This window comes from Brachyistius frenatus, unplaced genomic scaffold (genome assembly GCF_029030835.1).
Source record: "Brachyistius frenatus isolate BFR_SWC_R1_liver_20210118 unplaced genomic scaffold, ASM2903083v1 Contig_4, whole genome shotgun sequence".
Classification (NCBI taxonomy): Eukaryota; Metazoa; Chordata; class Actinopteri; family Embiotocidae; genus Brachyistius; species Brachyistius frenatus.
This window is the reverse complement of record NW_027210603.1, coordinates 3,255,819-3,283,817: the sequence shown is the minus strand read 5'-3', so window position 1 is coordinate 3,283,817 and position 27,999 is coordinate 3,255,819. Positions and strand designations below refer to the sequence as shown.

Genomic DNA, 27,999 nt, shown 5'->3' with positions numbered 1-27,999 from the left:
TTTCCAACAGTCATTGAACGCATCTTATCCCTTGACTGGTTACCAGCATGGAAAGAAAAGGTAACGTGGCTAACCAAACTTAAACGCTTTTTACGCAGAATACTTGCAACGCACACGCTTTTCTTGTGGACGTTTATCCGACCAGCTACTCGTTATAAGGACGATAACAACCAAAGTCATAACAAGCCACGTAACAATTGCTAAAAAGTAAACGCGGACCATGCGCTGCGCTGTGTGTGTATGTGTGTTAACGGCATGCTAGCTGTAGCATGGAGATAGCATCAAAACGAAGACAAAGTGTGCGGCACAACTTTTATCCAGATGAGAGTAAAAAAAAAAATGTGCCAAAGACAATTTGCCACCAAGACACAATAAGCCTCGCTCCGTGTGATAATGAACAAATGGGTGATGTTAACAGTGAAAAGCGGCAAGTTGATGCTAGCAGCTAACTTAAAATGCGTCTTTTCTGGGAAAGCGCACCGCACCGCACCGCCAGGGCCGGTTTACGGACTGTTAGACTGACCCGTACCTGCCAAGTAACCTGTTAGCCACTTTAGCTGCTAATGTAGACTGCAAGTACGAGTTTTGTTTTATTTTAAATTTTAAATTTGTACACCTGCGGGTACCCTTTCTGTGGTATCACGTCATGGCTATCGGCTCTGAGCAGCAGCACCGCGTCAGGATAAACAACAAAACACCCGCACGGTCCTGCGTCGTGTTGTTGTATTAAACTGTTTTCTCTACTTTGTTAGTACTCGCGATGCAAGCAAGGAAGAAGAGGACAAGGCCCAGGAAACCAGGCAAAAAGTAAGTCAAAGAAAAGAGCCTCCTGCTTGCTTGTTTTCAGGTCATGAGCTACTTTACTCTGCGTTAGAAACACAGACCAGGACGACCTGGCTGCAAACTTTGTTCCTATTTGTTTTTGCAGTGAGGATTTTAGTACCTTTAGCATTACAGTGTAACAGTTTTACATAATAATAATAATAATAAAAGTGTTTATGGATGGTAAGGAAGCCATTTAAAGCACATTAAAGGTATAGTTCAGTGTTTTTGAAGTGGGGTATTCAATTCAATTCATTTTATTCGCGTGTGCATAATCTACGTGGAACATACTCTTCACAACCACAAAGAACACATTCATATATCAACAAAAAAGTGCAAACACAAAAATACTGTCAAGGAAATATTAAAAGAAAAACATATATAATTAAGGGACTTACCTATGCACTTTACAATCTCAGTGAACAGGGTGACCGACAACTGCCTAAATTAGCCATATTAAATATTAATATGGACAAAATGTCAGTGTTTAAAGAAATGTTTACAGCATGTAGTAGTGAAAATTACATGGAGAGCATAGTGAAGGGATGGTTCAAGGACACTTTAAAGACTCCTTATTTTTTTTAAAATTTGTTTTAAGCTTAAAATAATGGAGCGTGTTTGCCTCTCAAACGTGGAGCTTGTTCCACCGGCCTGGTAACTAAAGTCTCTGCCTCCCGGTTTTCTCCTAGAAACCCGTGAAAACGAATCCTGCAGTCTGAGAGTGAAGCGTTCTGTCGGGATGACAGAAAACTAAAATTTCTTTAGTATAAAGAGCTTTATATGTCAGGAGCAGAATTTTAAATTGTATTCTCAGTTTAACAGGAAGCTAATGTCGGGAAGCTAAAATGGGGGGGAATATGCTCTGTCTTGTCACCGCCTGTCAGCACTCTCGCAGCAGAGCTCTGAACAACCTGGAGGCTTTTCAGGGAGCCGCAGGGACGTCCTGACAGGTACTTATCCATGGTGAGAGTAAAACCTGCAGTTGATTGGGGTCGACACCTCCCCAGCTTGGAGAACACAGGCAGCTGTACTGCTGTGGTTACATTCACCACGGCAATGTATTTTAGCCACCTTAAAGAAAGCCCAGTTAAAGTGGATGCTATATTTAGAATATTTTCAACGCTCCACCTTGTCATCAGGCACTCCTTTTCAACAGGGAACTGCACTGGTATATCGTTCATGATTAATTCAAAGCAGTAAAAACAGTAATTTTATTGGAGTAGCTCGTCAACCACTGCTTCGTTCGTGTACTTTGTTTGCGTGTCCTGATCACACCTGGCATTTTCTTGCAAAAGTGTGAATCTAATCACAAGTGGACTGCTCAAAGTGTGAGTGCACCCACAATGCATTGAGATCCCATCGGCTGAGACCACATTCGGAGTTGTACTGGGCTTTATATGACCTCATTGTATTAGCAGTGTTTAAGTGAATGTGTCCTGGGCCACATCAAAGGGCTGCCTACTCCCCTAACATTTTACTGGAAGCAGTAAAAATATCCAATAGAAAATATATCCTACTTAAATCTGTAGAGTGCTGCTGAACTGTAGAAGATATACTTGCGAACTGAGTGTTCAGACTGTAACATTTTCCCACGTATGACTGAGTTTCAACTTTTGCTCAGTATTTTGAGCACAAACAGTTAGAGCCTGATGCTTCTCAATCACTCAGTTCAATTTCCTCATCAGATTATGTGTCTCTATCTGGAGCAACATGCATTTGTTGCATTCATGCCGTTGTAATAATTGACCACTTCTCAAATGCAATATATCAGGTCAGGGGTCTTCATCATCATCATCATCATCATCATCATCATCATCATAATAATGTTTATTTCACACAGCTTAAAACCTGTGGTGCTTCACAACAACGTGGAATAGAAATACGAGAGAAGAATCGCAGTTGGAATATTAGAGGATTTATTGTATTTGTACTTCACATTTTGGTAAAATAATTGACAGTAATAACCCTCTGATTTCCAAGCATAATTATGGCCATTTTAAGATGTGTGTATTATGTCTTTGTGGTCAGATGTTTGTCTCTCAGAGAAGAACTGCGATTTATGATGCAAGTTGGGGCAACAAGGGTTTTAAAGTATCCTAATTGTGCTGTGTGCCACTGCTGCTGCTCCCTTGGAGACGATGACCTCACTGTTTAAGCAGCTCTGACTATGCAGATTATAGACGCAGTATATTACTCCAAAATATGAATGAACACATTTCTATACTAACATGGACCCTTTAGGATGATCTTCCTGCTCAACAAATGCTCCTGTGTGGTCATGATTGACATTTTACACCACATTACAACATTTTATGTAACACAGTGATGCAGTGCAGTAGTTTTCTATTGAAAAATGCCCCATCTCTATCAATAACCATCAAGTAAGTCAGTCTCTCTCTCTCACTTACCCTTACACCCATCGTGCTCCTTCCCTCCCACTCTCTTGTCTCAGTCGCTCTGTTGTGCTGCTGTGCTCAGAGGACACAGCAGCCACACTACAGTGGGAGAGCCGAGGGACAGCAGCACAGACCCGGTTGCAGGTCACCGCTGCCCTGGTCTGAAGAGACGTAGTGCTCGTTTTAGTCTGTCAAAGCCGGGTGTACACAGCTTTAGGGTTAGTGTCTTGGTCATGTGGCTCCTGGACTGGATCTTCTCCATCAATACAGCTGTGGTGAAGCTTGCCAGCGGTCTCACATGCAAGTGAGTGATGCTCCAATTCTCGTGCGTGCGTGTTTGTGTGTAACCAAGGAAAGAGATGCAAAAGTCCGACTTGGCTCAGGTCTGATCTACTGGGACGATGGGAGTTGGGCTAGTCGTGTTTTATGTGTGTCTGTTTGATGCCAGTTTACACAGAGCTTGCCTGATTTACTGATGGGCTGATCCTTTTGTATTTTTTTTTTGGATTTATTAAGGAGCACATGCAATCTGTTGTGTGTGTGCAAGGCGTCTGAGAACAGAAACTTCCCCGGGTGGATTTGTGTCTTTCCAAGAGCTCATCACTCCATTGTTTACATTCTATTTTTGATGTGCACCATCAGGTTTGTTTTGCGTCACCTCAGACATGAAACCACTTGTATCTGTAACTTTCTGTGGCTCTGACATAATTTTAGGACAGCATGTGCACTAGGGTGACTGAACAGGAATAGCCAGTGTTGCAGTGTTTACCAGCAGCACCGCAGCTCTCTGTTGTATTTCGCTTTCATCGCTCCCTCTTTTCTTCCAGCAATAGCTGCAGTTCATTACATAACCCATCAAATCTTTTATCATCTGCAGCCCTCTACAGCTCTGTGTCCCTCTATTTCTCCCTCTTGCTCTTTGTCCTCTCACTGCTGCTTAACCACTACACTTTCTTCCCCTCTTGTCAGTGGCAGATGTATATAAATGTGTGTTGATTGTAATGGAGAGCCGGGTCACGTCAGGCTGTGGAAATGTTGGCCTTTAAGCTGTTTTTACAAAGATATTTATTCTGTGAACTAAGAAAACCTTCAGTGGTTGAACTGGTACTGTAGGTTTGCCTGTCTCTTGTTATGGCATGCACTCTGCTTGGCAGCCTTCTTATAAATGAAACTGCTTGTGATGTAAAACGCGGTCACTATTTAGACACCTTAATTCACAAAGCACAAACAGAGCATGACAGTTTATTTGAATATGTAATAAAGGGAATTGAAGGAGGTTAAAAAGCATCTTTCACGGCACTTGTGTGCCTTCAGTAGGTGTTAGAGTGCTAAAGTGAACATGCTGCACCACCTCATTTGCACTGTGTGCATTGCACCCACAGCCCCTCAGGACAGTTACCTAGCGCTGCCGTTTGATTCTGCTGCCCAGGCACTTTGCATTGATTTAATTTGGAGGGAGGGGAGCAGGGATAGGAAACTTTTTGCCCAATCTCCAACCCCCAAGAGCTCTTTCTTCCTCTGTGTCCTTGTTTATTTTGCTCCAGAGAGATCTGATCGGCCTGGATGGGTGGAAACAATACAGCCAGGAGAAAGCAGGAGACGCTGACACACTCTGTCATGTCAGATGTGTGCTCGGGAGCGATGGTGATGTCAAGTGGTTGTGGTTCTGCATTAGATTTCAGCCCTCTGAAGCACAATTGCTCTCGCTCATTGGGTAATGTGCTGCAGGCCGCAGTTAAAGAGATCATTTGTAAGGCTCTTTGTGTGCAAAACAGGTTCGGCATCAGCTAATGAAAAGGTATAAAGATTTACCAGTTTTGAATTTGCGCAGTGGGTTTATTGTTGTTGTTGGACTAGTGTGAGACCTCAGATGAAGAGCTTGAGTTTAGCAGGTGATCCCATGAAAAGATACTTAAAGTACTCTGTCACCGACGGAAGTTACCGGGCAGGTAACTGTAACTAGATAAACGTTATCACATCATTTTGCCTTGTTACGGTAAGAGAAACACAGATGTTACATTAACAGTGGCTCTGCTGTATTCAGATGTCCCAGTGAACTGTGATAGTGAGTCAGCTTCCACAATCCCACGACTCTGAGACTAAAGCAGATAAATGGAACTAATTTATCATAAGTAACCAAGTAGTTCTCGAAAGCCCCTTTTCCACTTTTGATTCCTCCTCGACTCAGCGCTACTAGTTTTGGTACCAGGTACTTTTCTAGGTTTCTTGTTCCACCGCTGATAGTACTCCCTCAATGCGGCATCTTCACTATGAATGATGTCACAAACTTGAACTCGACACACACAATAACAATGGAGGATGATGTTGGTAATCAAACAGAGGAACGTCAGCACCGCCTCAATTGACCGTAGTTTGCTTTTTCAACTTTCCATTAATTGAACGGTCCGGTGAATATAAAAGATTGTGTCCGCTATCTTAGCCCAGCTATGAAACAATAGCAGATCTGTGCAAGATGTCCGGTGTCGTGATTGCGATCATTTCTCTCTGACCAATCAGTGGTCTGTGCTGCTTTCACATCACCTGTGAAACCTTGATGGAGGTGATACCACAACTTTTGCCCAACAGAAAACTAAAAAAAGCAGTGTAAAAGGGGCTTAAGTTCATCAGATGATGTTTGAACCTGCACAACAGATCATTGGGTGCACAGGTGTTGTTTATCTGTCGAGGTGAGAGACGTTCAGAAAATCCTTTGTTGGGTTTCTTGCAGGCACAACTTGCAATTTGTATTCTTTCAACTCCATTTATACCAATCAGAAGCTCCCACACATAAACCGAATGGAGGTGAGCTGCATTCCTTATTGATTTTTAGTTGTTATTCGGTTGTTGTATCTAATTTTCTGTCTTGGATGTCTTTGGTAACACAGACTTAGTAATAATATTCACTTCATTAATCTCACTGACGAAAACATGGACTGATGAGCACTCCGATCAGCATTTGATCCACATAATCACTGACTCTGAATAAGGGCGTGTTAAACTCTCATATTAACAGAGCGTGGCTCATTTATCAAATCAAAAATCAAGCTCTACGTAATCAGCAAAATAACGGAATGTAATCAGTGGAGGAGATTATATCACTAAGTCACTAATGGAGAAAAAAAAATAAAAGGTGAAGTTCAGTCTAAGATCACATGCAGCCATCACAAACTCCAAGTACTGAGGCCAAATCAAACATTTAGGACTAAGTAATGAATCACTGTACGCATGAAGCCTTGAGTGGCATGTCAGTAATTTGGTTGAAAGGGCTGTCAAACATTTGGGCTGTTATTCTGAGAAGCTTCTGTAATGTGCAGCTTGATTAGTTTGTTAGGGAATTAGTAGAGGTTGAAAAACAAACAACAAAAAAACAAACATCTTTCACTTTTATTTAAAAATAAATAAATAGTGGAGCCTTGTTTTTCAGAGTTTCTGTAGTTTTTGATTCATGTTTGACCGTAATAATCAGGCGTGTGAACTGTTTTGAGCATGAAATGAGCTTGTGAAATAAAGCAGCATCAAGGAACTCCTTCTAGTTGTTGTTTCCCGGCTGATTGATCCGTTTTAAATTTAAGATTGTGACCCAGAAGCACATGACGTGGGTCATCTCACAGTTCGAAGATCCTGCCCTGCAAAGACTCGTCACTCTTGATGAGGGCACAATAAACTAGCATCATTGTTTCAGTGCAGAAAAAACAAAAGAAAAAACATGAGTGAAACGTTGCTGGAAAGGCAGACATATGAGATGAGGGTGATGATGATGATGGACAGACGGAGAGGGGAAAGAGGAATGGAGTTGTTTTGGTTTGATGAGGAGAGAGAGTGAGGACGCAGGGGGGCTTATGTCGTCCCTCACCTGCAATGCAGTGCTGGGCTGCATCGCCCAATCAACTCGCAGCTGTCAGAGAAGAGGGGCCGGGCCAGAGGCTGACGACAGCCAAGGAGAGTTGTCGGTCAGACGGGGAGTGAGCGAGAGAGGCAGTGAATGTGTGAGAGGGAAAGTGAGCGAGAGTCAGCGCGTGTGCAGCGGTGCTCTGCGCTCGCAGACTCAGCCTGCAGCAGAGCCTCCACATTCCTCCTCTCCAAGCTCGTCTCCCCCCGCTCCGCTCCATCCTCTTTCCCGTCTTCTCATTTTGTTCGCCAGCTCATTCCTTTTATAATCTCTTCTTTTCAGTTATCCGCACTGATCGCTTTTTCCTCCTCCTCCACCACTCTACTTTTCACTCTCTTCATCCCACTCCCTCTCCTGAATCCCTTTTCTTTGTTTTTTTTTCTCCTCCTGGCGGATGGAGTGAGTGGCTCTCTAACACCTGCACTTTCTCCTCTCCGGTCCTCCTCTGCATCACGTCCCATGGGCATTCGTGCATCCTGCAGGTAAGAGGAGGATGTGTGTTTATGTGTGTTGGCAGCTGCAGGATATCTTGAGACGGGTCCAGGTGTTTCTGGTGTTGCAGAAGTCCTTGAAACATCCTGATTTTTGTTTTTAATGATAATCTGAGGACATTGAAATGTCTCTGTCGAACTTTCCATGTAACACAATGAGGAAAAGATACTTGCATGCACGATCTTGAAAAGCACGATCATCTGCTGTCTTTTAGCATCAGATGTGTGACTGTTGCCGATGGGGTTAGAAGTGTTCCTCATCCTGTTGACATGTATACCTGCTCCATTTTCCCGTATTTCTCTTTTTCCACGGAGACATTGTCCAACTAACATCTGTCTCCCCTGTTCGAATGTTCACAGCTATTTTTAGTTCAAGACTGAGTCCTGGGATCGAAGGTCCATGTGTCGTTTTATTTATTTATTTTTTTTTTTAATCCCTCATATGTTTGAATGAATTTTACTTGACAGAAACTGAACATTTTTAGTTTTAGTCATCCCATAAACATGAACATTCAGTTCATTTTACAGCCAATAAAAATGCACTGGTGTGGTTTTATTTATGAACAAGTATGGCATCCTATTCATATACAGTATATCTGCCATCCTCTCAAAAATAGCCAACACTCAGTGAAACTTATCTTTATAAATGTCAATGATCCCTTCTTTTTCTTACAATTTTGCCAGTTCTTATCCTGCTTTTTAAGCCCTCTTTTTCTTTTTATTATTGAACGTGTAGATCCTCCAAAGTGTGTTTAAGTATTGTGGACACAGCAAGCAGGAAGGCGAATGGAGAACTGTCTTTCACTGTTGTAGCGCTGTTTCACTGTTGGTTATGTTCTTGCAATTATGTGCAAAACTTGTGGAAGCCACAATGACACTAGAACCTTGAGAAAGATAGGGGGAAGGGAAAAATATTATGATTTTCATACCTAAAATCACAGTTTTGTTTTTTGGTTTATATAAATCAGTCAAATGTTGGGTGAGCAAAACACATCTAGGTTGAAAACAGTCTGAGCGAATGGAAAAATGTGAGTGTGCCCACTTCAGTGACACCTTTTCAGGAGGAAATCTCACAGCAGATGGGTGAATATGTGAACTGAACAGAATGAATAATAATTCAATCTTTTTGCATCAGTTTTTTTTTTCTTTTGCCACCTACACACATGAGCCAGACTGATACATCAGCAGGCCAGTAGTGTTGGTGTGCTATTTGGATGTTCACAGATCTGTAAACGTTAGCATACATTGTATTCTAATGTGAAGCACAAATGTGCTTTGTAAATGGCTCTGAAAAAGTATCCTTGAGTGTTAGACAAGTTCTCATGAAAGATTTTCTCAGATGTTACATGTACGTACAATTTGTATGTTCACATGAGGCTTGAAATGGTGTGAAGAAAACAGTGTTGCAGGTAAACACCTGTCTGCAGGCTGAAAGCTGTTGGCTGATCTTCCTTCCTTCTACTGTATATCATGTATACAGTATATACAGTATATATTCTGCCATCAGCAGAAACACAGCACCTAATTGTAAGGACTCATTTTTCTTAGTTTTTTGTGATTCTCTCCTCTTGTATGTGCAGGATTGGTTGCTCATATTTTTAGTCTTTCATTTATTCCTGAATGTTTTCAGTTTTTGTATGTAATGGAGGCTTTACATAAGTTTTTGAAACATGAAATACATGTTACAAACAACAACCCAAACATATCTTTTTTGCCTGTTTTGATAAAGCTATAAGTATATTAAAAAGGTTTTCACCATAATTTTGCAACCACAACAAAATATTACTCTGGCTCCAGCCTCTTTTAATTTTTTAACATTACCAGTTCTAAAGCTTGAAACATTATTATTATTATGATTTAAAATTTTTTTAAATTATTATTATAAATATATAAATGAATAAATTTTGAAACAATTGCTACGAAGCCCAAAAAAAGAGTCTACAAGAAAGTGTCGATGCTGGAAGTCACGGTGCCACTTTCAGCCAGAGATGTAACTGTGACCTCAATGGTCATCCAGTGAGTGGACGGACTACCTGATGACTGGTGCATCTGTCCAGACCAGAACTCGTGGGAATGATGTGTGTCTGCTTCTTTGTGGTATTTTTCCAATCACACCGATCAGCCTGTATCTATGTTATTTATTGGTGATATGTTTGTTACTCAGTCGGTAGATTTGTTGAGAGACATTGTGGTGGAAATTCTTCGCTGGGGCCCAACTGGCCTGGTGCCTTTACACCACTCGCAGTCTTCCCAATCAAACACGGAGTCTTCGGAGTCTGATGCGATATAGATTTATTGAAAATCAAGGGTCTCATTAAACCGAGTGATCTCATGAGAGCAACTGAAGTGAAATTGTCAGGCACTGTCTTTATAAACCATTCGGATCTCATCGTTTCTATTGATGAGTTACTCTGGCAGTAACGTGCCTTCACATGGCCATCATGAGTCTAATTAACCCAACACATGTTTGTCATAAATCTTTCATGAACTATATCCACTATAATCAAAAATGCACGCTTCCGATCATCATCTGCTGGTTTCCTGTGTAATAGCACAGAGGCTCTTGTCATGTTTGAGTGACCCACTGACATCACGCTCACTGACCTGTGACTGACACACAATCCGGCACTTTATACTATGAACTACACAAAATCAATACGCCTATTAACTAACATTCAAAGATTAATATTGAATCAAACTAGATTATATAGATATAGATCAGTGTATAAATATCAAGAAAAACATATATAGGTGAGCATATAAAGAAAAATCTCTACAACATCAACAGTTCAGTTTTTTCTTTCAGCACCTTGGACAGCACCAGTTACAGTTACTGTAGCAAACCAACTCCAGTTTATCCAGAAACAAGTTACCTTGTCAGATCATAAAAACAATGTTGAGGCACTGATGTGTTACAATAATTTGACTCCGTTTGTCTTTCATGGTGTATTCTACAAACAAACTGCCAATGGAGAGTTCCCAGTTAATGGTTTCTGCAGCAAGATCAGCTGGATGCTTTCCTCTGGAGAACATTTTGCAGTTAAATGCTGCACCTTTTCTCTCTCTTGGTTTTCTTGTTTGAGTTCCATCTTGAATCCTGTGTGTGTGGCGTTTTAATGGAAACAAACATGGTCTCCGTTACTCTCCAACAAACTGTCCTGTGTGAACAACTGGAGGATTGCTTTTAATATTTTATTCCACCATGTTCACATTCACACAACACAACCTGCTCATTTAAGCATTGTGGAATCAACATTAGTTATTCAACAATAAAATGAATGTTTAATGATATTAGGCCTTGGTCGAAGGAGCTTCATTTTTTTAATACTGTTTGGTTTTGTGGTCATCCTGCAGCCTTCGTAGCGGTCTTCTCTTCTTCTGCTCCCAATAACAGACTCTTAAGCTTAAAAATGACTTCTTATTCTTTCATTTACGCTGTCTTCATCATTTATGCTGTTATAATTTCATTTGAATTTCACTCCACAAATGTGTTTTAATTGAGATATTTGTCACAGTTGGAAGTAAGTAATTATGCTCATTAAAACTTCAAAGCAGGAGCAGAGTTAAAGGGAACATGTTGAAGAGATATATTTTGTCTTCATACAGCGTATCAGAAAAAAGTTGACGTAATACATGGATACAAACAAAAAAATAGTAAAAAATAAATAAAAAAGTGACAAAAAATATGGAAAGTTCAAGTAGATTTGGGAAAAAATAACTCACAAATTTAGCTTCTTTTTCTTTTTTAAATGTATCCTGGTATTTTTTGTAACAGCTAAAAAAGACCTTTGATTCTCATGTTGGAGAGGAGGAGAGTTGAGAAACAATTTGAGTGCCGCTCTGCAGCAGCTCTGCTAACCAGGCCACATATCTGTTCTGATCCACTTTATAGTACCGCAGTGTTTCTGTGAAGGTCACCTGTGAAGACAAATGCAACCGCATGCGTGTATGTTTTAAACACACATTTTGAAGCCTTTTTAAAATGCAGTGTTTACTCATATGTCATTTTAATCAGTTTACCCAAAGTGCTGATTCCTTCCAAGAGTGACTAAATAATGAGGGTGCTCTTATTAGACTTGTTATGGAAGAAATATTTGTCAAAGGGCTCAGACATTTTTACCTGTTTACAAAACGTTTTCTTTTCTTTGAAACTGACACCAAGCTTACTCTCTGACGAATTAGCTTGTTAGAAAGTTATTTGTGTCCTTTGGACCTTAACATGACATCAAAGATTAGTGTTTACCAATGGCATGTCAGTAATCCTGTATCAGTGATATACATATCTTCAATATTAATGTCCAGGTGAAACTGCCCTGAAATCTGGTTTCAATATTAGTATTGATACATTGAGAACATTGTGACTTCTCCCACGTTTTCACTGCTTAAAAACTGTTATTTCTTGCTGCTTTCTTTTTTGCCCCTTTGTGCTTACTCGCCTGTTGTGTCACCACAGTCATCACATAGTGAACATTCTCCTCGTCTTTGCTTAGCTTGCACTTCTCGTGAAATAATAATTTGCGCTGTACCATTAACCTGCAAGGATGAAACCATGCTGTAAGCTTTTTGATAAAATGTTCTCAAATGTAAACGTCTTCCTCTTGGTGCCACATTATTATTCCGCCTCTCTGGGAGCCAAACTGACAACGTGTTTGGCCCGTTCCTTCCCCTGCATCTCCCTCCTCCCTGCTATTCCTGTTCCTGTCTTTTTGGATTTCTTCCTTTCCTTACCATCCCCATCTTTGTTTCTTTTCCCCCACTCAGGCCAGAGCCTCATGGTCGTGGAGGCGGCTCTCAGCCGGGTCAGGCGGACTCCCCCCTCCCAGAGCAGGATGAGGAGATCCTTGGCTCTGATGACGACGAGCAGGAGGACCCCAACGACTACTGCAGAGGTTGGACCTCTCTCATTCACACTTGTTCTTCAGATGTCAGATGTGTGCGTTTAAGTGTCTAGTAAAACAGAGGTTATATTGTAGGTGCATAACTGAATTATTTTTATCAGCACTGGTATGTATTTTAGATAATACACAGATGGAAGTGGATGTCTTTTGTGCGGGTTGAGCACGTTTTCTAAACGCTTAAGTACTCAATCTCGAGCCAGCTGACATCCAGAAGAAGCTGCAGGTCCTGACAACATATGTAACACCTCTCTGAGCCAGGCTCTCAAGCCGTACCAGAAGCTGCCAGTGTTGTCCCTGAACATCATCTCCCTGGTAGTTACATCAAGATGAAGTGCTTCTTAAATCACGTGCACATAATATCTGGTCTTTCTGACATTCAACCTGTTCCATTCTGTATATCACACAAACATCTCTACTGATGATCCTGTATCATCGGTGCTTCCCTTGAGCCTTGAACAACTGCAAAACGTCAGAGCAGTTATTTTGGGATGTTTTTCATTGACTCCAGCCTTCTATAAAATCATTCCTCAACACCTTGGTGCATAAACGTGATCCGGTCGGTTGACACATCCCACTCTGCACCTTGATTCTGGAATTCCTTAAAGCGCAGAACACCAGTCAAATCAGGTTTGAAAAAAAAATAGCATTTCCATCATCTTCACTCTGAGAACAGGTGACCCCCTCAGGGCTGCGTCCAGTGACATCAGTGAAAATAATGACTCAGCTTACAGAGAGGAAGCGAACTGACCCGTGGCACCAACAAGCTGTCAAAAAATGTTGACAAAACAAAGGAGATCACTCTTGACTGCAGGAACAAACACACTCCACGTCAGGCAGGATCACAAGTTCCTGTAGGAGCAAAGCATGAACGACACCCCTTCCTGTTCTTCCTACACAGACAGGACTGACCATCTGTAAATTGGAGCTATATATTGTGCTGTTGATATTAATTATCTTTCACCCTTAATTTTTACATGTATAATCATAATTTGAATATGTTAATTGTCTTTGGTCAGGTGGATATCACCATGTGAAGATCGGAGATCTGTTCAACGGGCGGTACCATGTGATCCGTAAGCTGGGCTGGGGGCACTTCTCCACCGTGTGGCTGGCCTGGGACATCCAGTAAGTCGCCTCCTCAACTCATCCATGTGAAACTGCGACGCGGAGATTTGCACATGCAGATCTGCAGAGGTCATGACTGGATTTTATCAAGACACAGCTGCTGCTACGTTTCAGTGAAGAGTGCTTTCTAAATACTGTAATACTTCCAAAAGAGAAAGGTCCAAAATAGCATCTGGGTCTCTGCCAGTAGTTAATATGTGCTTTGTGCGTGCGTGGGAAAAAAAAGAAAGAAGATATTTCACTGAAATTGCCAGGAATTTCCGCCCTAGCAGCTGTGTACAATAGTTATTAGTTATATGCATAAGAATACTGAATAACATTTATGTGTTTCATTGCATTAGATAACAAAATGTAAAAGGTATTTACTACAAGTTAAGCAAAATATTACAAGATGGAGGAAATTTTAAATGATAAAACATAAGTCTTTTTGAGTTTTCGGTTTGGCAAAATATTCAGTCAACAGGCAGCAGCTGTGTTTCGCAAAACAGATTTTTAAAAGTATTTGTGATATTCATGTTAAGGATCCATATCCTGAGATTTACTTTCGCCTTTTCCCAGTAAACGTGTGAATCTGCACTGCATGCTTTGTGTGTGCAATGGATGCTTGTTGTAAGTGGCTCAGTTGGAACTGCGTGATGTGGAAACATCAAATAAATGTGGGTTATTTTAAGTAAAAGGGAAACGGTGATGATGGCTGGATATACTTGCTGCCTTGGGTCACAGCAGACCCAGAGAGCGTAACGGGCGTCGTCGCTGCCCGTGTGGACCGGGTGCCGTTTACGGGACGGTCATGACTCGTGATGGCTCGCTGATTCTGGCTCGTCTATCTTCTGAATGTATTCTCTGAGAAAAGACGCTGCACACACGGTGGAAGTTGAGTGAAGCGTGTGTATTGCTGCTTTTTTTTCAGTCCGCCCCTTCCGGGTCGTTCGCTTTAGCTCGCTGTCTGCAGATATCAGGCGGACGTTTTGTCAACACAAAGGCAACAGATGAGTCGATCCGACAGTCTTTCAGTTTCTACCCTTTTGATTCTTGCGGCTGCTTCTCGTCTGTTTTTCTTGAAAGATTCAGGTGTAGTTCATCACATTAACAACGGACCTGTTCAGAACTGGGCCAAATACTTTACTATCAACTGACAATTTTAATTAATTAATATTTGTATAGACTTGTAATGAATTAGTTTTTTTCTGTAAATTACATTTTATGAGCTGCATTTATGTTTGCTCATATTTTAGAGGACATTTACTTGTTCAATGGAACCAATAGAAATAAAACTGTTTGAATAAAGACCTGGGTAGGCATTCTGAGGTTTGATGTTACTACAGGATTAATTCATGCATATTTTAAACAAGCTCTTGTGATTGTAATGTGTTCCTTTGCTGATTTTTGCCCATGTCTTTTCCAGGGAGAAACGCTTTGTGGCCATGAAGGTTGTGAAAAGTGCTGAACATTACACCGAGACGGCTCTGGACGAGATCAAGCTGCTCAAATCTGTAAGGCACTCCGACACTTTCACTCTGGCTCATGCACCAGTTATATTTTTCAGTTCTCACATCTCCTAATATTTCACTGTCTGTTTGTTCAAGGTGAGAAACACAGATCCCAGTGACCCTAACAGAGAGAAAGTGGTGCAGATGCTGGACGACTTCAAAATTTCTGGCATGAATGGAACTCGTATCCTCAAATGAGAAAGAAACATCTTGTAACATTTATGCAGTTTCGATCCAGTTTCAGAGCAAAATCTGGTTTATAAACTGAGCAAAAAAATTTTTTTACTGCATCAAATAATGCAAAAGTGAATGGACTGTCCTGTAGCACGGAAGAAGCTTTTCTGAGGCTGTCATTTTGACAACAAAGTGAGCATTATAAATGCATCAGCTTAATTGCTCAGGATCCTTCCATTTCCTCTCCCCTAGTGTTGCAGTCTCAGTTTGACGGATCGGGCATCATGATTACACTCATTTCAGGCCAAATTGCTACATTAGTGCTGAACACTCGAGGCTTAGACTGCAAAACGTTAATTTAGCTCTTCTATGTTGTGGTGCTTGAAGGAAACATTTGTCTTTTTAACGATAAGGACATTTTAGCCGAAGTTCTGCTGAGATTATTGGGTTTGAATGCAAACCGCAGTGAACAGATACAGTTTGAGTGCCAGTTAGTCTGCTCAGCTTTTTGTGGTTCACAGTCCTTGATGGAGCAGCACTCACTCCGTCCCTCTCTCTCCCGCACTATCTAATCTACAGCTGGGTGTTCAGGCAACCTGCACCGACATCCTCTGGAAACTGAAATTAAATTTTAAGCCAGCTCAGAAACTTCTCTTTTAACAAAAGCTGCCAAGCAGTAGATGGAGAATTTTTTTGGGGGGCCTGGACCTCAACAGCAGGACCAGCCTCATAAACAAGAATTTATGTAACTCAGTGCGTGATAAAGTTGCATTATTAGCGACTTCTTGTATCCGTTTCAAATTAAAACTTTGTTTCAAAGCATAAGCCCTCTAGTGTTTCATACACAGTGCAGCCATATTCTAGGGTTTGACCTTGTCTTGTTGATAACCAAAATGTGATGTATGTTTTTTTATGTGTGTGCAGGTATCAGCTTCACTGCAGGCGGAGTAAACTCAGAATAAATGTAATTTAAGAACGTTATCAGTCCTTGACCTTGTTTTTCCAGATGTGTGTATGGTATTTGAGGTACTGGGCTACCACCTTCTGAAGTGGATCATTAAATCAAATTATCAAGGCCTGCCTCTCCCCTGTGTTAAAAGCATCATACAACAGGTACTGTACAGCCACACAGAAACAGTCTTTCTTTCTTTCTTTGGTTGACTGCTAATAAAAGCAGCTGTGTGTGACGTGACAGAGGTGCTTGTTTATTACAGAGCAGGCAGCATGTCATGTATCCACATCCTTCATGTTGCCGCTCTGGCTTTTTTGCACCGCAGGTTCTGCAGGGTTTGGACTACCTCCACACCAAATGTAAGATCATCCACACGGACATCAAACCGGAGAACATTCTGCTGACTGTCAACGAGCCCTACATCAAGAAGATGGCCGCCGAAGCGACGCAGTGGCAGAAGACTGGCGCTGCACCTCCCTCGGGCTCTGCAGGTCACAACCTCACTCAGTCTGCTCATAGGTTTTGTGGTTTGATCGACATGTTGCTGACAACGGAGTGGTTCGCTGTATAGATTTGTCAGCAGGTCCAACGTTTTACAGTTTTTGATTGGCGTTATTTGTTTATTTGGTGGGTTCACGACAACTTTGAGCCACTTTCGTCAATTATTGCCACTAAAAAACAAACCTTCACTCCAGAAACAGGTAATTTGACCAACTAATGTTTTTGATTGGACTTTATTTTTAAGATTGTTGTCATGTGGCACCAACCAGACATAAATTGGGAATAGAATGATTTTCCAGCTCTGGGATTCAATCCCATGTAAGTGATGTAAGTGTTCAGAAACTCAAGTGTTTTGACTTTAAAGCGTGTGGATGTTTCTAATATAAGACGGGAGCTTAGCCGTGTGTCACTATGAGTCACCACTGGATTGGATATGGAAATTACCCGCCTGCTTAGAGGAGCGTGTGACTCCCGCTGAGCCGGATGCTGCCGCAGAGACAGTCTATTGGTACAGTTTGGTGTGCATCAACGCAGCCACCCGAGCAGAATACTAATTATAGAGAAGCAATGGATGTCATTCAACTACATAATCCTCTGATATTTCCTGTTTCCTACAGTGAGTACAGCGCCAGCACCCAAACAAGTAAGTTCTGTTTTTTTGTTGTTGTTGTTGTTGTTGTTGTTGATGTGGTCTTGGTACAAAATACAGTTTGAGTCAGAATACAAACTCTCTTCTTGTCTTCTCTCCCCAGATGGCCAAAATGTCCAAGAACAAAAAGAAGAAGATGAAGAAGAAGCAAAAGAAGCAGGCGGAGCTGCTTGAGAAGAGGATCCAGGAGATGGAGGGCGGAGCGGTACCTGATGGTGGAGAGGAGGAAGATGACGAGGAGACAACAGAGACCACTGAAGACACAACTTCCTCAGTTACCCTCTCCACGTCCGCCACACTGCAAGACATCGCTAACCAGAGTAACACAGGTGAATACTTCATAAAATGAAATGAGCAGGAAGTGTATCTTTCATTTGGAGTTCAATTTAACAGAGTTGAAAAAAACCTCCTTTTGTTCTAGACACGACTCCGGACGAGCAGCCCCAGCAGATGCCGAAGGTAAAGGAGCGGAGAGAGGACGCGGCCAAGCCGGACAACAACGTGGACGTCAACTGCAACAGCCACAGCTCCAAACCAGAGAGCGAGACCAGTCCAGAGGTACAGGAGACCAAACAGTCGACAGAGGAAGAGGAGACCAAGCAGTCGACAGAGGAAGAGGAGACCAAGCAGTCGACAGAGGAAGAGGAGACCAAGCAGTCAACAGAGGAAGAGGAGACCAAGCAGTCGACAGAGGAAGAGGAGACCAAGCAGACGACAGAGGAAGAGGAGACCAAGCAGACGACAGAGGAAGAGGAGGAACAGGAGGACCTGCAGAACGCAAACCATCCCGAAAACAACACGGAGACCTGCGACACGTTATGTAACACGGATGAGCCTCCGACCTGCAACGGATCACACAAGGACGTCGACCCGCAGCAACACCCTGCCTCCATCAGCCCGGACTCTGTCACCGTGGAGCTGAAGCAGGGACACAAAGAGGAGGTCGACACTCAAGGGGAGACGAAAAGAGGGAATGAAGAAGATGAAAGCCAGAATGGTAAGTTTAAAAAAAGGAAACCCTGATTTGCTCTTTTGGAAGTGAGAATAGTTTGTGAGACTTAAACTGACTGACTGATATAAAGTAAGCTCTGTTTCTCTGGATATGAAATGACATCTGTTGAAAATATTTTGGTGCCTTCCAATAAACCAGTTGAAGTCACAATCCACAAGCTGGCTTGTAAAAGGTTGTTAAGGTTCATGTGAGCCTGGGAGCTTAAATCAACTCACTCCTGGCTGCTGAGATGACCCAGATCCTCCTGGTCCTCTCCCATCTTTGAAAATCCTAACTATCCAAAGATCACACCGGCACGTCTGGGACCTTTGGCTTTTAGAAACGTCCCTGCCACCTTTTGGGGGAAAACAAACGACTCTCTCTGTGGACTTTAATGTAAAATAGCGTTACAAAACCAATCTGCTGTAAACCACCGGATCAGACCACCATGTCAGGGGGTCATAGTTCCACTCTGCCGGCCATAGAACACGTTGGATAGATAAAAAGAGTTTGATTTGATCTACACAACAACTCTTCGGCATAGGTGGCTCTGGTTAGTTTAAAGCAGAAGTTTGGAGAAAAGCCTAAACTTTCTCTGATTCTCCGTTGCTGTAATGTTTTCCCCCAGAAGGGGGCGTGGTGAGGAGAGACCGCCCTGGAGGACAAAATGCCAGCCGGATCTATTGTGCTTTTTTTTTTTCCTACTTTGCATCCTCAAGTGTCCATGTCTCCCTTATTTGTCCCGTTTAACAGGAGCATCAGGCAGTTTGTTAGTAAACCCCCTGGAGCCTCTCAATGCCGAGAAGCTGCAGGTGAAGATCGCTGACCTCGGCAACGCCTGCTGGGTGGTGAGTAAAAATATGTTTGCCCTTTTTCTTTTCAATGAAAAACTCTTATTGGGAACTTGAAGAGTTTTTGTTTTGTGCTTCTCTGCACCGTAAATCTGATTTTTTTGAACTTTATAAACACCAACCAAACTTCTTTTTTTTTTTTTTTTTCCTCTCTCATCGTGTGTCCCGGTATTTATAAGTTCTCCTTTTTTTTTTTTTTTTTTTTTGACAGAATAAACATTTTACAGATGACATCCAGACGCGGCAGTACCGTTCTCTCGAGGTGCTGATAGGAACCGGCTACAGCACGCCGGCAGACATCTGGAGCACAGCCTGCATGGTAACACAAACATGAACTGATACCATACTGTTGAAAAAAATAAAAAAAAGTTAATTAAACTTTCTAAAGTACTCTTTGGAGTAGCTTTCAATGTTAAATTACAAAAAGTGTGTATCTTGAAGGTCATACAAACATGTCTCCTCCTTTATCAGTTAATTTATATTTGCTTATTACAACTGTTACTGTCCTCTGTAGCCAGCAGAAAGCTGTATAATGTCATCCCAACGTTAAGGTGTGCAGTTGGAGGGTTGTACACATGTTCATGGGAAGAAACACAAACACATGTTCATTTAAAACTAATACGAACACTTCCAGAAAAAAAAACTCCACAATGTCCCTTTAAATTCACACAAAACAGCAAGTGTGACCCCCACTGTTGTTAAGGGAAAATGAAGTCACGACTTCATGGACTTATTATACTGCTTTTTCATTAGCTCTACTTTTGTATAAAACCCACCCATGCACTGGTTTTGAGGTCCGTATGTGTTGCACTTGCTTCCTCAGGCCTTCGAACTTGCTACTGGAGATTATCTGTTTGAGCCGCACTCTGGAGAAGACTACTCCAGAGATGAAGGTTAGTGTCACCGAAACATCAGACTTCAGCTAGAGGACAATTCCATCACAAAACACAAAACTAAAATACGTGTGTATACCAGATTTATTTGAGGATGTGTAGACTTTAAATTGTATAGAGAACTTGTGACACTTGAAATCTACTTATTTTTCCCTTGAACCTTATTTGAATATATTTTGTGCATATATTTTAACTTATGAAGGTAGAAATGATTCAATTCTGCCCGTTTTTTCTTCAAGTCAGTTTCCCGTGCTGCTCCATCATCTGTGTTTGTGTTTCTCTGCCTCCCTGCAGATCACATAGCGCTGATCATCGAGCTGTTGGGTAAAGTCCCTCGGAAGCTGATCTTGGCAGGCAAATACTCCAAGGAGTTTTTCACCAAGAAAGGTAAATACACCCGCCCGCCACCAGCTGTCTGCTCCTCCTCAATCCAGTTCATCCTTAAAAATATGCTCAGGTATTTGGTGCAAAAGTTACTATTTCAGGCTGAACACCTGACAGCTCGAGGGAACGGCCATCTCCTCGGTACGAGGACAGAATCTGCAAATTTAATTCAGTGAAGCTATTTCAAGTTCACAGCGGCGGTGCAGTGGACTTCTGTCGGCCTACAGTGTGGTGATGTTATGCTCACATAACATTAGACACGACATCATTTTTATTACTATGTAGCAGCCTAACACTGTCGAAGCGGCAGCGAGTGCGCCGCCTGTATGTCTATAAAGGAGGCGTTGAGGTAGAGTTGCAGCGGTACACCGGTATCATGGTAAACCGAGGTATTAACATTGATGGTTATTATACCGTGCTTGTTATCGGTATACAAAAAAAATGCAACGAAAGGAGATGCTCGCCTGCGCGTTGCGGCTTCTTTCTTCCTCGACTGCCTTGGCGCCACACAAACACGCACACACACACATGCTGCGGAGAAAACGAAACTGATAATATCACCATCTCCACCCACCACCCAAGTAATTAAAATCTGTGCGCGATAACTTTGGAAATCTTAAAAATGAAATGAACGTGAGGTTGTCCTCGAGGATAGATGTCCAGTTTGCAACAGATATGGAGTGTCTCCAAAGGAGGAATCGCATCAAACATCTTCAAGAATCCCTCCACGCAGATCGAGGCTGGAGGCTGTGGCTCAGTTGGTAGAGTGGGTTGCACACTAATCGGAAGGTTGGTGGTTCGATCCCCAGCTCCTCCTGTCCACATGCCTAAGTGTCCTCGAGTAAGACACTGAACCCTAAATTGCTCCCGATGGTGTACCATCGGTGTGTTGTAAGTCGCTTTGGATAAAAGCGTCAGCTAAATGAAATGTAATGTAATGTAATAATCAAAGTGTTCCGTTCATAACTTTAATGCCCAACAAACAACCTGTGATTGTTTAAACATCAATTGTAAAATGATGAAATGTTGAAATAATTTTCCACATCCCGGCTCCCATCTTTTCCAGTTGGGGATGCTGACATCAGTGTGTGAGTTTAATGTACTGACGGCTGAGCTGTGACACACCTGACACCTGGCGGCACGGTGGTGCAGTGTTTAGCACTGTCACCTCACAGCAAAAAAGGTTCCGGGTTCGAATCCGGTCCTGGGCCTTTCTGTGCGGAGTTTGCATGTTCTCCCTGTGCTTGCGTGGGTTCTCTCCGGGTTCTCCGGCTTCCTCCCATCATCCAAAAACATGCACCTCAGGTCAGGTTACCTGGCGCCGCGCTAGTGGCAGCCTGCTGCAGCAGCTCCCCCCTGAGAGCCCCCCTGCTGTAGTGAAGAAATTTCCCCTCGGGGATTAATAAAGTGTATAAAATAAATAAAATAAAATACCAGGGCAACGCTACATTCAGGTGCTGTGTTGACCTGTGTTTTGGCCAGAAACATAAAGACTAGTTACATGCATAAAATGGAGAAAAATAGACTGGAAGACTAAAAATGATCTTTAAGTTGTGTCTACAGATGTATAACACACAGGACATGAGCCATTACACCGGTGTACACGGACGTATTGATGAACATAGAAACCTTTTGGTCTGACAGTGAGACGTACCGCCCAAAAGTGCAGCCGAAGGATTCAGCCGTGTAATTGATAGTTCTGATGTGTCTTCTCCCAGGCGATCTCCGTCACATCACCAAGCTGAAGCCCTGGGGTCTGTTTGACGTCTTGGTAGAAAAGTACGAGTGGTCCAAAGAGGAGGCCCACTCGTTCAGCAGCTTCCTGCAGCCCATGCTGGAACTGGTGCCTGAAAGGAGGGCCACCGCAGCCCAGTGCCTCTCCCACCCATGGCTCTCATCCTAGAGGATGCACACCCCTGATGTTGTGAGAGGTGAAATTAGGTTTGAAGGCCCTGGACTTGGAAACATCCAGTAAACATTCATGTCTGCAGGAGCCTGTGGCGGCACCGTGCCTGCAGCCTCTCGTCATGAATCCCGCAGGCCTCCCTACACACACACACACACACACACACACACACGAGGAAGTATCCAAACAATAAAGAGAGAGACTGCTGCTGAGTCTTTGTCCTGTTATGGATTACACTGGTCGTAGACGGAACTTGACGTTCTCTTGCCTGTATTTATGGCTCTCTCTCTTTTTTTTTTTTCTTTTTTTTTTTCTTTTTTCTTTTTTACTGGCTGCTTAAAACTTAACAATCTTGCTTTCTCTTTTTTTGTTCTTTCCATGCTGCACATTATTATCTGTATTTTAGCAATAGATAATGTTCTGTCAGGTTTAACAGCACTTTTCTACCAATGGGGAAGGCAGTATAGTAACAGAAACGTAAAGATCACCATTAAAAACCACCTACTATCATATAGATCGCTGAGGAGCCAACGCCGTCTCTGTTTGCCAGTCATTGTTAGCTGTGCCAGCTTTTATGCCTTCGGCTTTACACAGTGTGCAAAGTGCTGAGAATGAATAACTCCATATTGCTAACTGGAATGAAGAGCGGCTAGTGAACTTAGAAGCTATGTTAAGTTAGCTTTATAAAAAATACAATTAAAAAAAACAACAACAACACCTTTTGTACATTTGTAAACGGACTACTACAGGATGAGAAAGAAAATCCACAATAAACCAAACTGTTTCAGATTTTTCTTGTTAATAGTTTTGTGTTTTTAGTTTCTGCTGTCTTAGAAAAAAAACACTTGGTACAATACAAAGTGAACACAGGTCAGATCTCTCCTCTGCTTCACACACGAGTTGGCAGAAGACAGCTCTGCCAGATGCCGTTTCACACCCAGATCACAGAGTGCAGTTCACCAAAGAGTGGACCTTTTAGTTTCTGCCACTCCGCAGTGACAGCGCTGCACACTTTCTGAACCGTCAGCGGTGTCCAATGAATCATGTTCCACCATCTGAAAAGTTTGAACAATCTTTTTTAAACACTTTGGAATTGTGTTCAGGTGATGTCCAAAAGAATGAAAGTTACATGTTTGTTTCAACTGAGCAGGCGTTTGTTTCTGCTTCACATGCAGACGTTGGATTAAAAAAATTAATAGATTGTACTCAATGCAAATATTACTACTTTAATACTTTGAATCCCATCAGTTTGATTGTTTTTCTACAAAGTCTCTTCTGTTAATGTCTCCCCTGTTTATTTGATCTTTTTTTTTTCTGTAGGTAATAAAAGGAAACGTTTTTCAAAATCTATCTGGATTGTGTTTGTCTTAATGCTCTTAGGATGGCGTAAGATGATTGCGCCTGATACGTTGTAGGGAAATTGATTTGATTTGATTTTGTATTTATAGAAAACATTTGATGAGAAATGCATTTTACTGCAGACAATCTGAAGATGTGGGCAGTGACACTTCTCAGGTTTTCAAAATGTTGTTGATAATATGTCATTATTTTGAGGACGGGATGAACTTGTTATTTATTGATTGTCACTGACTGTCTTGAAGTCTTGGAAGTCAGTTTCCTCTCCAGTAAGTAAACACGTAGTCCATCTCTTGTCCACCAGGAGTCTATGCATGATCTGTAGTCAGAGGAAAAAAACACATCATCAGTAGAAATATGAGCTGATCAGTTTATCAGTGAATTCCCTCCAGATCACTTCTTCTGAGGTCCCTTTATTTTTCTTCTCTAAAGCAAATCTGAATCCTGACATGTCCTCATCCAGCCCACGTTCTCCTCTCCCACCCCAGAGTTTCTCCTGTCGTACCTTTTTCCTCCACCTGGAAGTCCTCGGGCAGCAGCTTGTCCTGCCGGCTGCCCAGACTGAAGGCCAGGAAGGAGAGGATGAGCGAGTCCATGATGCTAATGATGGCCAGGATGTAGGCCCAGCGCACGGTGCAGTTGCCCAGGGTGTATTTGTCGGTCCGCTGGCCACACATGCGCTTCACCTCATCAGAGTCCCAGCCGTCAGGGTAGATCATGCAGCCGATCACCATGCATGTACCTGAGAGACCGGGAGGCAGGAGGAGAGGGGAGTGAGGGTGGGTAGGGGGTGGGTTAGCACTCTACAGTATTTTGGTTTCATCTGCAGCTTTTTGCAAACATGTTAATTTCAAGGAGTTTAAAGTGAGAAACCTGTGGAACTGAATATATTTTATTTTGATGACATGTTGACAGGGAAAAAAGCATCGTGCTGCTGGTGATCGATAATATCACAATTGAACTTCTCCAGAGGAGTTAAATATACACACTGCATTCAGGTACACACACACACACACACTTGCAGTTGAGTTGCCTAGCAACTCCAGAGCATCTCACCTCCTGAAACACGAATCTGTTCATCCATTATTGACTGCATACAGACAGTCGGCGTAGTTGAAACACACGTCTCACATCACACTTTCACTTTCTGATCCTCACACACACTTTCAACTTCACACAGTTCTTGAGCTCACTTTCTCCAATCTCTTCCCTGATCACAAGATTATTACACAACATCTTCTCATCAGCTCCCTGATGAGATCTCCTGATCAAACAAATTACAAATACTCTTTTCCCTAATTAATGCCCCCATCACCTTGGCCAACAATCCCTCTGAATTCGGTGTCTGTTCAGCCAACACAAAGCCCCATGAAGAGTTTTCCTGTTTACTTACTATATTTTCCTGAGACACATAAACAATATATAGATGCCCACAAGTTTGTATTTATATTCTTTGTCTGTATGCCTCATTGACATAATCTGTAATCTGCTTCTTACCTTAACCATCACAACAAAATGCTTCATGCCAACCCTTAACTCTAATTCAACCTGTAACCTTAAAACCAGGTCTTAATCCTCAAACAGCCATTTCAGGTTCTGTGTCCTCATTTGGCAAAAAGAAATCTTCGCTGCCACTCATTGCCTCAGTCTAAAACTAAAGGTGGTCCTCACAAGGACAGATGTGCACCAACACACACAACACACACACACACACACACACACACACACACACACACACACACACACACACACACACACACACACACACACACACACACACACACACACACACACACACTCTCTCTCTCTCTAAACAGCAGGTGTGAGAGGTCTGAAGAGGGAGCGGAGAAAGTGTAACAGCACACCTCCCAGTTAATCTCATTACTTGTTTCTTTTCAGGCTTGTCCTTTCACTTGCAGCTACATCTGTTCACAGGCTGCTTCATGTTCCAAAAACCGAGTCAACTTTCCCTTCTGTGCGCGCGTGTGCGCGTGTGTGTGTGCGTGTGTGTGTGTGTGTGTGTGTCTGTCTACTGGAGAGAAGTTATACATACATATACATCTATAGACGTACTGAAAATACAGCTTTAGTTTTCATTTTAGATTTGATCTTTTGTGCATTTTTTGGACAAATTTCACACGACAATTCTTCCTTGTGACTTTATTGCTGCTTTCATGAATGTTATTGTTCTACTTCTGTATGTGGCCAACTTGTATAGGCTTTCCATGAATTTCCATTTGTGATGCGCTTTTGCGAAATATTGACCCATATGCCTAAAGGTCACGAGATGAATCTGATATGTCTTGACTCTTGAGGTTATTCATGTTGGCGAAAAGGATACATAAAAAAGAGAAGTTGTAATTATTTGCTTTGCATGAGAATTTGAGGAGAAACGTCTCTTCCATGGCAGTGTGTCCCAATAAACTCTTTAATAACGGGTCATAAGCCAAAAACATTGGGGTTTGGGGTTAATATTTATACTGTAGCATATAATAGACTATGTTTTGTAACTATAGTGGAGTAAAAAGTCTAACATTTTAGTTTGAAATGAATTACAAGAAATATAAATACTCAGGCCTATCCCTTTTTGTACTGCTAAGATACTTAAATAAATGTTGTCAACAATTTAAGTTCTTATTTTGGGCTGTAAGTATTGACCTGAATTATAATATAACGCACAGGTGTGCAGCTGTTGACAAACTTGTCAAACCCTGAGGCTCACTGGAGGCCAGCTGCATCCAGGCGCAGATCTTGTAGACGCTGCCCGCGTTGCAGAAGAAGAAGAGGCTGAAGGAGACGATGCTGCCCACCACCAGCAGCATGGAGATCCCCACGAAGAACATGGCCGTCTTGAAGGCGCCGGACGGGATGGAGCCGAAGTCCAGCGCGCTCCCCTTGCAGGTGAGCTCCGAGGTGAGCGCGTTCCCGATGCAGTAGTGGAAGAGGCCGAAGTATCCGGCCTGAGGCGTGTGGACGCTGTCCCCGATCCAGTAGGGCTGGATGAACACCACCACGGTGATGACGGCGAAGGTGATGGTGAAAACCTGCCACAGGACGCCCATGGCTCGGGCGTTGCGCACGTAGTTGGTATGGTAGATTTTGGCTGCCTCCTGAGCAGGAAGCATGGCGACAGGTGGGAAAGCTGGCCAACTCTCCGTGGAGTGGTTAAAAAAAAGTTTAAAAAGTGAATAAAAAAGATTCCTCCTCGGGTTTTCTTACTTCTAATCAAGTTCAAAAGTGAACGAGTGACAAGTTCTGTTTAAGCACCCTCTGACCAAGCGCACATTCTCTAAACCTCTTCAATAAGACCTTGATCAGAAGTTTCTCTGCCTGCTATTCAAAACCCCGGACAGCTCCCAGTGCTGAAAACACACCTGCCGGACAGGTACGCTCCTTTTGATCTGCCCTGCAGCGGTGACCAGTCGTTTACAGGGACTAGTCAGCAGCACTCAGGGTTTCTCCAATCTTTAATGCGTGGATGCTCTTCTTTCCTCTCTGTCCTGACTGGCGCAGTGTTTCCTCTCTGGGGAGGCTGTGGTCTTCAGATAATGAATGATTAATGGTTAAAAGAGCCGCTGAATAGAGTAACACAGGGCGAGCTCTCCCTGATGGCAAGCAAAGCTGTTTCACCTTTAAGAGCATTGGTTATCTATTGCTTACACACTGATGCTTCAGTAATAATAATCTAATGATAGTTAATAATGTATTAGTCAGAGGGACCAAACCATTACTTAAATTTTAATTACTTTACTTCTAATTATCACTATTATTTTATTACTACTTAACTTTTAATTATTATGAATTTTAAGTACTTTAATACTTCACTTTTACATTATGCTGCTAATACTTTTTCCTGCAGGACTTTTACTTGTAACATAGTATTTTTACATTGCATTTTACATGTTAACATATAGACCCGGATTCCCAGTGTTTCCATTACATTTTTTGTTGATGATATAATGTAAATATTTCAGACAAACCTTGAGGATTAACAAGGGACGTACTCACTGCTGCCTTTTTTTTTTTTTTTTTGCAGAGACCACTGATGAGTGATGGAAACAGCTCCTGTGACTGTCTGAAAAACCTTCTTGTAAATCAGTCAAACACTAGATGGAGCTACAGAGCTGCAGTCTAACTACACCCCTAGATCCCTGCAGCTCAAATCTATCTGATTTCTCATTTTGCCAAAGATTTCCCCTCAGACAAATCCCATGTTGTCAGATATTTTTTT

The 27,999-nt window shown here is 42.2% G+C and overlaps 2 protein-coding genes across 4 annotated transcripts; one reads left to right on the top strand and one right to left on the bottom strand.

Annotated features, from left to right (window-relative positions):
• The first annotated feature begins 16 nt into the window (after window positions 1–16).
• srpk1b (SRSF protein kinase 1b) lies at window positions 17–23,762 on the top strand. Of its 3 annotated transcripts, XM_069710663.1 has the most exons (16): window positions 17–60; window positions 753–807; window positions 12,360–12,487; window positions 13,513–13,621; window positions 15,027–15,114; window positions 15,208–15,295; window positions 16,292–16,398; window positions 16,563–16,728; window positions 17,356–17,381; window positions 17,491–17,716; window positions 17,809–18,384; window positions 19,132–19,226; window positions 19,441–19,548; window positions 20,053–20,122; window positions 20,417–20,509; window positions 22,225–23,762. In XM_069710663.1, exons 1-16 carry the CDS (start codon window positions 48–50, stop codon window positions 22,407–22,409), a joined length of 2,133 nt encoding a protein of 710 aa, XP_069566764.1. In that variant the 5' UTR covers window positions 17–47; the 3' UTR covers window positions 22,410–23,762. The 3 variants fall into 3 exon arrangements, with proteins under 3 accessions (XP_069566764.1, XP_069566755.1, XP_069566774.1); XM_069710654.1 differs by lacking the exons at window positions 17–60; window positions 753–807 and adding an exon at window positions 3,043–3,522; XM_069710673.1 differs by lacking the exons at window positions 17–60; window positions 753–807 and adding an exon at window positions 7,233–7,589.
• A 296-nt stretch (window positions 23,763–24,058) lies between these two features.
• Window positions 24,059–26,893, bottom strand: lhfpl5a (LHFPL tetraspan subfamily member 5a). Its single transcript, XM_069710724.1, has 3 exons — window positions 26,491–26,893; window positions 24,274–24,510; window positions 24,059–24,087 (listed from the first exon to the last, which is right to left on the bottom strand). Exons 1-3 carry the CDS (start codon window positions 26,891–26,893, stop codon window positions 24,077–24,079), a joined length of 651 nt encoding a protein of 216 aa, XP_069566825.1. The 3' UTR covers window positions 24,059–24,076.
• Between the last annotated feature and the right edge of the window lie 1,106 nt (window positions 26,894–27,999).